The 13,103-nt window shown below is 42.2% G+C and overlaps 1 protein-coding gene across 1 annotated transcript; it reads right to left on the bottom strand.

Annotated features, from left to right (window-relative positions):
* Positions 1-1,058: 1,058 nt before the first annotated feature.
* SKIC8 (SKI8 subunit of superkiller complex) lies at positions 1,059-13,103 on the bottom strand. The gene is made up of 10 exons (XM_073614007.1): positions 12,868-13,103; positions 12,701-12,728; positions 9,877-9,982; positions 8,558-8,730; positions 8,298-8,446; positions 8,118-8,211; positions 3,906-3,999; positions 2,866-2,958; positions 2,699-2,777; positions 1,059-1,595 (listed from the first exon to the last, which is right to left on the bottom strand). Exons 1-10 carry the CDS (start codon positions 12,877-12,879, stop codon positions 1,506-1,508), a joined length of 918 nt encoding a protein of 305 aa, XP_073470108.1. The 5' UTR covers positions 12,880-13,103; the 3' UTR covers positions 1,059-1,505.

Below are 13,103 nucleotides of genomic sequence, written 5' to 3' on the forward strand. Positions count from 1 at the left end.
GAGCTTAGTAAATGAGGTACGCTTCACTTTGCAAAGAATACTCAGTCACATGCAAGGAAAATAAAAATCCTGCATTTTTGTTTGCACATGATTGGATGATAGAAATCAGCAAAGCTTCCCCTCAGATCTAGAGCAACTGCACAGTATATTTGCCTTTAGAAAATCAACCTTATAGTATTTACCCACTTCCAGCCAGTAAATAGTGCTCCAAACCTCTTTTTTGCATGCTTACTAGAAAAAACCATAACCACCTTGCTTAAAAAAAAAAAAGGGGGCTTTTATTTCTAGAGCTCCGTCTTGCGGCTGGTCTGCCCCCAGATTATTTTTAAATGCGCCCCTTGGTCTCTGTTTTAACTGCAGTTGCCATGGAGCTGCATGTGATCAATTAGGATTAACACCATTGATGGCATGACAGCTTGTTTTGGGGAACAGTTAAATTGATGGGTTTAGTTCCACTTTAAAATGCAGTGGTGGGAGAATGTTCAGCATCCAATACGTGTCCACATGTGTCAGCTGTCTGGCTCCCCACTGTGCCCATTGGCTGCAATGTTACTACTGTGCCTTGTAATGTTATAACAGCTGGTGGGTGTTGGAAGATGAAGATTCTTTAGCCAGTGTAGCTGGGAGCAAAGATAGGAGTTCACCCCCCAAATATGCATCTTTTGATTTTCTTCACTGATTGGAAATGTAATTATGAATATAATAGCATTCTTCACTGACCACCACTGCACCTTTTTACTTCTGTGACTGCCACTCTACTTCTCCATTTGCATTTAGAAGTCATTACATGAGTACCATCTGTATGTAAGTGAATCACAGATATAACAAGACCTTTTTTAGATTGATTCTTTACACATACCCCCTAAAAAGTACTGGTAACTATGGTTATAAAATGTACATTACAGTCCCCACTGTTAGAGCGTCACAGCATCACTGTAAATGTACCCTAAAGTTGGGGCCATGCTTGAAGCTGCTCTATGTAGCAACAACTTCCTCTTTTTCTCTGGTAAGAAACTGCAATCTACATTTCATTTAAAATAATCACAAAAAAAAAAAGACACAAATTAAAAAGTTTAATAACTTGTGCAAATGGTAACTATAAAAAAAAAGTATTTGCAAAAGACGTCTTACATTTCTGTTTTAGCGTCACCATACATGTTACAGTCTGACCACACAAACTTGGTACAGCCAACTTTAGATTTACCAAAACTATGTAATATTAGGACCTACCTTATCTATCCAATCAATCTGTATCCAATCAGGCATACCCTTGCACTACATATTTGTTGGTAGATCTAAGGGAGATTGTACAACCCAATTTTAACGTATGTGGCAAGTCATAGGTATTCGATTTTCACTGAAAACAGCATTATGTTTGTTCTGTGCAAATATATTCTTTTGTTGACTGCAGCACATGTAAATCCAGGATCTGGTATGATGAGTTTATTGAAATAGCAGACAAGCCAGGAATTTCTCCTAGTCCTTCCACAATAAAGAACAATGTTTTATATGGGACAGTCATAAATATGGATCTCCTGGTCATCTCCAACAGATACAATTTTAGAGCCATTTCTGTTGTACTGTACACCCCAAACCTGCAAGAAAGCCAGCACAGTTATGGGTCATGTTCTGGTTCTACATTAGAGAAAAAAAAGATAGGGTTGAGCAATAACAGCTTAAACATGCTATTATGTATCTTGATATGTCAGTGTGGATAAACAAGGAAACATAAAAGGTGGTCCAGTACAATACCTGCTAGCAAATTACCACAATTTTTTTTTTTTTTTTTAAACAGCATATATTTTAGGTTTTCATTTTACATATGCAGCATTTGGATTTAAATAAGCCTGCACTACTTTTTTTTACCTTTACTCTCCAGCTGTTTGTTTTTCACAAAAAATTCCAGCACTAAAAAGGTAACAATTATGTCACATTTGCAAAGTTAAAGTGGATTTTCATTCTGAAGTTTGGCTATGGCTTTGGTTTATGCATAAACCTAAAACTGCTTGCACAGTGCATAAGTCTGCATTGTGGTGTGATGCAGATCAAGTTTTCCTTTTTTGAGCGTTGAGGTGTGCTAATGCAACGTGGTGCCCTGGAGCTCCCTCTCCAGCTGCTGACAAGTTTGGCTGGACGTCTTCTGGTTTCTGATCTTCAGCTGTTTTGATTGGTTATGCCGAGTTGATGTCACTCCCACGTATGCGTGGGAGCTCATTCACCTTGGCAGATGCTGAAATTGTACAATCGTGCACCCAGTGTACAGTGCAGACAGGCAAATAAGAAGTTGTAATGCTACAGTGACATAGTATATCTCTTCTGCATTAAAAAAAAACCTGTCTGTTTACATTTATTTTTTTAAAGTAAAGTTTGACTTTAACCTTAACTGCACTACTATCACAAGTGGATGACAAGGGAAAGTGCAGGGCTTTTTTGCTAGACAGAAACTAAAGACGGCCAGGTGGATTGTTTAATCGAGAAAGCACTCGATATACACACAGTTACACACACACACACATGCACAAATCTACTAAAACTGGATCAAACAGAATTCAGAGTAGGAATGGCAACCAATCAACTTCTATTTTCAGCTCATTCAGTTAAGCTTGGCAAATTAAGCACAAAAGGATTGCCATGCACAACTGCTCCAATTTTGGGTAAATTAGCCTCGCAGTATCCCAAATATTTTACATCATCCTACCTGTTCTTGGTGATCAAAGAACGTATGTACGCATGTTCTGCTAGCAACATCCCATACTTTTACACTTTTATCAGAAGAGCTGAGAAGAAAAGGACAAAGTAATTTATTATTTCCCAAATCCATATAATATGAACGCACTCTGTAAGGCGATTTTCTGAAAGACTTACCTAGAGACAAAATGAGCATCATCAGGGGAGAAAGCCACATTCAGAACCCAGGAGCCATGTCCACTGAGGGTACCAGCCAAACTGGCATGTTGCCTGACAGCAATACATACAGTAAATATTTAGCAAAGTAAACAAAGATGATATTCAGCTAGCTATCAGAATACTTTTAGAATTGAATGAGCTAGTCATGGCAGTATTTTTTAGAGAAGTTGACGATAAATTTTGTTGGTGTGCTTTGCTCATGTGTTTAAAAAAAAATGCAAACGATATATTTACACCACAAAGATAGTATAAACTCAAATCTGACTATTAATTCCTTTCTGTTACTGTAATTTCTTTGTGTGCTGTAGCAATAGTTCTGTAAAATCAGACAATCAGTGCAGTGGCAGCTACCAAGGTAACAGATACATTTTGTGCCTTGCTATATTCTGACAGGTTCTAGTTACCTGGTTAATTGCATTTGTGTAAATATTATTTCAGATGACAACACTGTTTATTATAAAGTATTATAGATTTAAAGAAGAAATCCAGCTTCAAAGATCTATAGATATGGATGAGAAGTTTATGGACGTACAATTGGCCAATAGAGAAAAAAAAAAAAAAAAACAATTTGCATAGCACTGCCCACTCTCCCAAAATAAGGATAATCTGTTGGAATTTGAAAACCTTCTTTTATAAGACGACTCTACTGCGCTACGTACTATATAGGGTGAATTAAGAGTAATTATGTTCATTAGGTTGCCCCACTCCAGATATCTGCAAGTATAAAGTTTAGCAGCTGTTGTACTTCTGCAGTCAATCAACGTTAGAGACGGCCAGAATGAGTTGTTGGGCCCCATAAAAGTCTGCAGATGTTTCACAACAACTAGCTACCATGAAATCAGGACCACTGACTTGCACATTTGTCCCACGTAAACAGTAACATAAGACTGAGGTGAATGTAGCTTTAAAAACATCTTTGAAAATGGCCATATTTATATTCTGGCAGGTTCTGGTTAAGATCATTGGGTTTTAACAAGCAAACAAGTCCCAAAACTTACACATCATAGATTTTTATATATCCATCATCAGAACCGGTTACTAGCAGCTGGGAGTCTGGAGAGAATGTCAGAGATCTGATAGGCATAGCGTGTCCTGTGAAGAAAAAATAATGGATTTTTTTTTTAATCATGTCTTTTTTTAGCAATAGTCCATAAAAAAACAAAAAAAAAAAAAACAAAAAACAAACAAATAACAAATAACAAATAATAATAATAATAATAAAATATTGTGCAGAAAAAAAAAATCAATTTCAAGGAGGACATAACACAACAAAATAAATGACATATTTCCCCCTGCTAGTCATATACTTACATGTCCCCTATTGAGCTTTGAATTATGAGAGAAGATGGACACCAGAGTGCAGAGCACTTGTGTGGGTGGGCAGGCTGGGATAATCTGAACAAGGGCCTTTAGAGCACCAAATATTTAAGCATTTGATTATTTTTGGTACGCCCTTCCCCTCCCATCAAACTGATAAATATGATATCAGCATACTGGGTTTCCAATTTGCAACCTGTGTTTTCTGGAAATGACTATAATCCTTCACTCCTGTATGACAAAGTGATTTCTGAAATGCACCAAACTGTTTCTGCTTTTACAAGCAAGGAAAAAGTTACATTTCTTAAACCTGAACTCCAGGCTTGATCTTCATTGCATATTTACATTGGTCCACCTTGACACAAGTATGCATATTGCTGGGGAAGCTGACAATTATCGCAGTAGTCGGTGCTACTACAGTGATAGCCAAAATATTATTTCTTCTGTTAGAGCAGCATCTGCTCACTGACCATAGGGGGTACATTTTTCAATGAATACAACAAGTTCTTTGACTGGATGAGGTAGAGATCATGATGTCACCACCCCTTCACCTTGTTCATTCAAAGATACAAGGTGTTCTATGAATATTGGTAGTGCCAAGTAAACGGTCATTTTGGGGGGGGGGGGGGTGTGTGTGTGTGTGTGTGTGTGTGTGTGTGTGTGTGTGTGACGACTGTTCAGACATCAATGATAAAAAGTAACTTTGTTACATTTGCCTACAGATCACAGGATGAAGTTTGTTTTTTGATAAAATTTGCTCCTGTTAATGTGTTTAAGTCAAGTCTTTTTTTAAGTCTATATTTTATTCACTGCCAGCCCCTCTATTAGAGTCTGGCATACCACACTATACAAAGTCCTTTGTAAAAACAGGCATTCTAAATACCTCTTTAGAGCCGTCTTCAGGCTGTTCACATGACTCACAGCCGCTTTACAGCTCAGATAAATTGCTTCTGTGGGAGGGGCCGTTATCTCCCTCTGAAGCAATGTATTGGAGCTGTAAAGCAGCCGCGAGTCATGTGACCAGCCTGAAGACAGCTCTAAATAGGTATTTAGAACACTCGTTTTTACAAAGGACTATATATTATACACACACACACACACACACACACACATATATACACAGTATATATAAATTGATCATCACACCTGATGTACCGATGGCCTATCTAATTTATTGAGGCCATAACATGCCAAAACAGAACAAAAACTCCCCAAATTACCCATTTTTGGAAAGTAGACAGTCCAAGGTATTTAGTAAGAGGCATTAAGAGTTTTTTTGAGGTTGTCATTTTTCCTAAAAATATTTTGGAAAATGAAGAAATGAAATAATTTGGGTTTTTTTCCACAAAAATGTCATATTAGCAAGTTACTTCTCACACGCGGCATAGGCATACTTGTTTGTTATTTAAAAAAAAAAAAAAAAACAATGCATCATACTTACCTCCCATGTGCAGTTTGTTTTGGACAGATTGGCCCCGATCCTCGTCCTCTGGGGTTCCCCAACAGTGCTTGCGGCTCCTCCCAGCATCGGTAAACCCCCTAGGAGAAGCGCTCTCCCCAGGGGTTACCATGCGGTCACGCTCCCGAGTCCAGCATTTGCGTCCATAGACACGGAATGCCGGACTCGGACCCACCCCTGTATCATTGGATTTGATTGACAGCAGCGGGAGCCAATGGCTATGCTGCTATCAATCCATCCAATCAAGGGCAGAGACCCGGGCCAGAGAGGGTATGCGTGTCTCCGGCATGGGAACGAACGGGCTCCGGTGAGTAAACTGGGGGTTTCCAGTGACAGAAAGGTTTACAACCCCTTTAAAGTGGTTCTACACCCTGTATAACCACGTTTACCTACAGGTAAACCTATATTAAGGCTTACCTGTAGGTGAAATATCTCCTAAACCTCCACAGTTTAGGAGATATTTACGAAAGACTCCAGCGCCAATGACTACGGCGCATGCGCCAATGTCATTGGCACATACGCACTTTAGAAAGGGCACAGCGTGCCGTTTCTAATAGGCGTCATGCCGTGACTGGCGTCATGCGACTCCGGCCAGTCACAGAGCCAGAGTTAGCGGCCCCGGAAGGAAGAGGAGAAGAGGAGCGAAGATGGACGCTCCCTGCTAGTGGGGACAGCGGTGACATCGCGGGCTTCAGTTTCAGGTAAGTGACACATAATGGGCTACTATGCGATGCATAGTAGCCCATTATGCTTTACCTTTGCAGGGAAATAAAGAGGAAAAAACTCACCAGGGTTTACTTCCTCTTTAAGACTAGGCCTTCTGATGCCTTTTGTAAAAATCTGTATTTTTGCTAGAAAATTGCTTAGAACCCCAAACATTCTATATTTTTGTAGCAGAGGTCCTAGAGAATAAAATGTTGGGATTTTAAAAAATGTTTTAAGGGAGGTAATCGGCCGATTTGTGCCCATAAATCGGCCAATGCCGATTTCTTAAAAAAGGCCAAATATCGGCCGATAGATCGGTCGTCCTCTAGGAGCGACGCGTGCATTCGTCTTTGCACGGGGCGACAGGGGAGCTTTAAATTTTTTATTTATTGGTGGGACACTGGTACACTTACAGATGTTGATGTTGCAATGGAACACCATTGCAGATGTTTTTGTGCACTGGTACAGATGTTGATGGGGCAGTGTGACAGATGTTTTGTGCAGTGGTACAGATGTTTATGGGACAGGGATAGTGGCTCTTGGTGTACTATGTGTGGATGGCTGCAGTTTGCGTGATCTGTGACAGCTCTCTGTGTAAAATCATAACTAACACAGAGAGCTGTCAGGGCAGGCTGCAGCACCCCGCCCTCGAACTGAGCTCTCACTGAGCTCAGCGGGGATTGCCGAAACAGACACGTGTCTCTGTTCACACTGTGAAGACTCAGAAGATCACAGCCATCACAGGATAGGACCGCGCAAGGGGTACGTCCACTCAGAATGGTGAAGCTCCCACCTGACTGTTTATGTACATTGGCTGGGTGGGAAGGAGTTAATCAACTCCTCCTTCCCTTTCTCTACTTTCCTGCTGATTTATTTTCCTATTTTCCCAACTATTACAGTGTAATTAAACCCAGAACATCAACTTCACATCCATTTTCCTCATTTCCCATGCTGAAATGAAAAATAGTTTTTACAAATAAATGTCCAAAACACCTTTTATCACAGTCCACCACCACAGTCACATGACATCTCTAGGTTCCACCCACCCACTGCCCGCACGCTGTAAAATCTAGGAGGAGCAAAGAGTAATCACGTGACATACTAGTAAACATCACTCTAGGACAGGGGTCTCAAACTGGCAGCCCTCCAGCTGTTACGAAACTACAAGTCCCATGAGACATTGCAAGGCTGACAGTTACAAGCATGACTCCCACTGGCAAAGGCATGATGAGACTTGTAGTTTCGCAACAGCTGGAGGGCCACCAGTTTGAGAACCCTGCTCTAGGATGTGTGAAGAGCCTTTCCACACCCGCACAACACCGATTGTTGCAGTCATGTTACAAAAAAAAAAAAATGAAAAGATGGCTGCTGCCAAACAAATTGTGCAACATGCCCTCCAGCTTGAGTAATTTGTGTTACATGGGGCAGCTAGCAGGGAGAAGGCTCTTTCAATCATCCCTGCTAGATCCACTCTACTAGATAGCACAATGATCACGTGGGGCAGCAAGGGGGAGGAGAACATGCCACTTTAATTTCTCTAGCTGCCACTACAGCTGAAGAAGATTAACATAGGGTGTAAGTGCTAGTGCTGCAGTACTGTATTCCTGTACACACAGCTTAATAAAAGGTATGCTGCACTGGAATAAAGAGGAGCTGGGAGGAGAGAGAGCACAGCCACAGTGGTTAAAAAGCTGTTTATAAGTCCCCCCTGCAATAAGTCCCCTCTTACCTTCCAACGTGTGGAGGAGCTTGCCAGTTGCAATATCAAAAATGTTAATAATTCCATCGATGGCTCCACTGGCCAGATATTTGCCATCTGGACTCTGTTGGGAATAATGAAATATAAAACGTAATGAGTGTATTGCCACTTTTATTTCCTTGCATTACATCTTCGACCATATATACCTACATAAGCAATACTGAGGATAAATTTGCCTCTGGTGTCAAGTGAGAATTCCTTCTTTCCAGTCTCCACACCAAAGATGTTCACTTTTCCCACATGGCTTCCTGTAGCCAAGTGCTGGGAGTCAGGTGAAAAGGCCACAGACCAGGCATCCACTGCAGACAGGACAAAAAGCCCATTACATTACCATAACTCTATAGAATACAGTACATGATAGCTTGTATTAGAAACTAAACTATTATCTACTAAACAAAGTAAGCTCTTACCTGGTCCGGCATCTATGGAACGCATTTGCTTGCCAGAGTCAAGATCCCAGAGGCGAATGTGGGCATCTAAAGAGCTAGAAGCTGCAATGTTTCCAGTGTGACTGACATCCACAGACACCACCCCCAGCTGGTGACCCTCTAATGTCCATTGAAGATCCAGCGTTTCACCACTCCTGCATTAATAGAACATGCACTTGTGACATGTTAAAACACAGAGTCCTTCTTAAGGGTAGTCAGGCCATTTTTAAAACTATTTTGCAAATAGTTAGTGGGCTACGAAATAAATAGATCTATGTGACTATAACCATCTACTTTAATATCACCTGAAATCCATGTTGCTCCAAGATCATTTTTTGCAGGCTACATGTGTGAAGAAGGTCTGCCACCCTGTGATTATTGTTTTAATTGCTCTAGTTGTCTGTAATCCCCCCCCCCCCCCTTGTATGATGTCATTTCCTACATCCTCATTTGTGAGTTTCTATATTGTTAATAGAGGACACACACTGAGGCTAGGAAAGAAATTACTAATTTTGACCACTTTAACCCTCTTCATGACCACATAGCACACATATGCGGTGTCATGGAAATTAGCTTTATACCTGGGCATATTTACACTCCTCTGTTTGTGCTGGAAGCTCCTAGCACTGAGACAGAGCTGTTACTGACAGCTCTGGGTCTCACGTTAATGATCACTGTGATAGCACATGATTGCCAATCACAGTACTCACTCACTTTGTTGACCTTCCCCGTTGTTTTCTCGGCTGCGAGGAGGAAAAGATTAAAGCGGTAGTAAACCACACTATTTTATTTTTAAAAAAGACAATGGCATAGACAATGGCATAATGTGCTAGTAGGCACACTGTCATCGTCGAGAGGGCTTCCATCTTCACCCAGAATTTCTTCCGGGTTCGTGTGCTCTGACCGTCTGATTGGCTGTGCCGTGAAAAAGAAAAAATAACGGGTATAATTCATCCGGATACACTAAGTATTTACAATGATATGTACAGTTGTACTAACATATGTCAGTGTTGCAAAATCGAGTTTGGGCCTTAAGATTTGTTTTGACCTTGGTGGTATAGTGGTTAAACACCTCAAATTCTGACATCTATCACATCCTATTGTTTGCTTCAACCATCTGCACGCAATAAAGATATTCATGGATGCCAAGGTTTGGCAGTTCAGCTATCTGATGAAGATTGCCTCGTATATTTAGGCCAGGTATAAAGGTCTCAGGGAGAGATAAACCATTGTTACAACAGGAATCAGAATATTTTACTATTTTGATTAGGCAAAATATTTTTTATAACAACTTAGCTTACCATTTCCACACCTTCACCAAATCATCCAGGGAACCACTGACTACTGTCTCCGACCCATCATTTGTGTTCTTACCCCACGCTACTGACCATATGGCATCACCGTGTGCTAGGAAAGAAAAGCATAAGGTTCAACATAGGTCTCTTTTACGCAATAGTGTCAGAATATTAACATGGAACATCATCAAGAGGTGAAGCTCATGCAACCCACTATCATCACTGTATACACTATATGAGAGGTGGAACTGTAAGTCTCAATGCCGGAAGTTCAGCACTTGCATTAGTGAAAGATTATAATTGAAACTAATGGTTTTATGTACTGCAGCATACTGCAGATTGCAGGTGCCATGCAGGTCTCCTGCAGACCAGTCAGTGTATCTGTGTGCCCGTACAGGCAAGCAGATACACTGATAGGAAGAGTCAATGAGAATTACAAGCCGACGTCTGTATACTTACTTGAGCCCCATCTCTATCCAGCGATATTGCATGAGACACTTGGCTGGTTGGGACTCCTCTCTTTATTGGCTAAAACAGCAGCGTGGCACCATTGGCTTCCGCTGCTGTCAAAGTCAGCCAGTCAATCAGGAGAGAAAGGGGGCTGGGCTGGACCAGGGCACAGCTCTGTGACTGAATGGACACAGGGAGCTGTGTTTTAGCTCGGGTGCCCCCATAGCAAGCTGCTTGCTGTGGGGGCACCCAACAGGAGGGATGGGGCAGAGAAGAGGGACCCCAGAAGAGGAGGATCGATTTACCAGTTTCAAAAAACAGTTACATTCCTGGAAAGCTGGAAATGCAAACTGTCACATTTGCTTGTGTCCTCAACCAAACTGTCAAACCATCAAATGGCTGATGTTATAACTGATCACATGTGCAGCACCATGGCAGTTGAAGATCAAACGGAAGCAGATTTCTTGGCTGCAAGGGCCCTTTCACACTGGGGCGGGGTCGTCGGTAAAGCACCGCTATTGTAAGCGGCGCTTTACCGTCGGTATGTGGCCGCTAGCGGGGCGGTTTTACCCCCCGCTTTTGGGGGCGAGAAAGAGTTAAAAACCACCGCAAAGCGCCACTGCAGAGGCGCTTTGCCGGCAGTATAGCCGCGCTGTCCCATTGATTTCAGCAGGACTTTTTTTCCCGTCCTGCTAGCGCACCGCTCCAGTGTGCAAGCCCTCAGGGCTTGCACACTGGAGACAAAGCAGTGGCACTTTCGGGTCGGTTTGCAGGCGCTATTATTAGCGCAATAGCGCCTGCAAACCGCCCCAGTGTCAAAGGGCCCTGAAGGATAGGAGGGTTTAATTCTGCTTGAAGGCTGGCAGCAGATCGGCCTCTACAAACTCAACAGTGCCTAAAAATGGGGAGCAACCGGCCATGTGCAGAGCAGGGTGAGACAGTATATTACTGGATTTGAAACAGTATAGACACTTATTTTTTTTTTTTAAAGGGTGAATTTTTATTTATTTTCAGTACACAACATACAAACATACATGCATATGAAGTGAACATTGCTCAATCCATTACAAAATATAGTAAACTGGTACACATTGCAACCCTAAGGTCATATCTCTGTGTTGCTCAATAAAGACCACCAGTGGTCAGGGGCTTCATTTGATCTTTTAAAGATCAGTTGGGATGGTACTCTCGGAGCTAACCCAAGAACCCCAAATCTTTAGGAATTTTTTTGGCATCCTCTGGCTTCATATGTCAACTTGTATAACGGTATAGCATGATTAATGGTATAGATACTTTTTTTTAATGTTTTACATACTATACCTGCAAAAGGGACCAGCTTGAAGCGATCTAGCAAGACTTCATTATCTTACTAAAGTTCCTCTTTATAAGGTGAAAAAAAAAACTTCCACTAGCTGATCCCACCACCCCCTCCCCCCTCCCTAAATACTTGTCCTGTATCGATCCAACTGTGCCTGTCTGCAGCAGTGCTGGTCCCTCTCCCTGCCCACACAGAAACAGAGGCAACAGCAAGAGCCATTGGCTACTGCTGCTGTCCATCAAATCCTGTGAGGTAGGAAAAGAGGATGTAGCCGAGCTGTGCTGTGAGTATCTATGGATCCACACAGCCATGCTCAGGAACAAGCCTGCACTTGTGCCTCCATTGGCTAGCGGCTTATTATGACAAACACAGATGAGGAGAAGTTTGGAGAGCGCCGGTGTTGCATCAGAATCAGTGACCCGTCAGTTTAGGCAACGTTAGTGAAGTTCCGTCACTACACTGCGAGGGCCATCTTGGTACACCCCGCACTCGGCCGCAGTAAGCCTGCAATCAGAAGGTAGCAGCAGACATCTTTTTACACCCAGCCAAGTCTTGCATTTCACACTTATTTTTACCAATAAACTCGGCTTATATAGTGACATACAGTATTTTCAAATCCGTCATGACTGTTTTTAAAGTTGAAATTTTAAAAGCAGTGATGTTCTGTCAGATTAGCAAACCTGTGAGATCAGCAGGCTTGCCGCTGCTTTTAAAATTCAACATTAAAAGTGTGAACTGCAAGCTGGGTGTAAAAAAAGATGTCCGCTGCCGGCTTCTGACTGTAGACTTACTGCGGACGAGTGTGGGGTGCACCAAGATGGGCGTCGCAGTGTTGTGACAGAATGTCACTTCCGTTACCTATTCTGATGGGTCGCCGATTCTGACGGAACACTGGCAGGTGCCACCAAAATAGGTGGTAAGGGCAGCAAAGCCTTTAGTATTATATTAAAAGCACTGTAAACATATACTACATAGAAACAAACAAAGTCAGCTCATGATATGCAGAACTATAGCTAAACTATCCCAGCACACCATCATTTGTGGAATCATAGGGCCGCTTACCTAGCTCTTGCTTGTAGAGGATGCTGTACTGTTAAAGATACAAAAGATACAGTGTTAAAACAAAAAGACATTGCACAGAACAGACGACTTCTAACACAAAACCTTGCAGTCCCTCATCTGCTGTATCCTAGATCAGGGACATGTGATGTACTCCACACTGCAGTCACCTGGGTGCTCATGTCCAGCCGCTGGATGGAGGAGAGCTAGCCGCTCCCTGATGGTACAACACCAGCTTATCTTCCTTCTCCACCGCGTCTATAGAGCGCCTGGGTCCGCACTGAACTGCAGCTTCACGTTGCTAATGGCAGTTTCTAGGTTCTTCCGTTGACATAACAGTCGCGTTCAGATGACGTTGTAGGACCGTGTTCATTGACCAGCACTAGAGGGAAGGCTTGGCTCACTT

The sequence above is a fragment of the Aquarana catesbeiana genome, linkage group LG02, assembly GCF_042186555.1.
Source record: "Aquarana catesbeiana isolate 2022-GZ linkage group LG02, ASM4218655v1, whole genome shotgun sequence".
Classification (NCBI taxonomy): domain Eukaryota; kingdom Metazoa; phylum Chordata; class Amphibia; order Anura; family Ranidae; genus Aquarana; species Aquarana catesbeiana.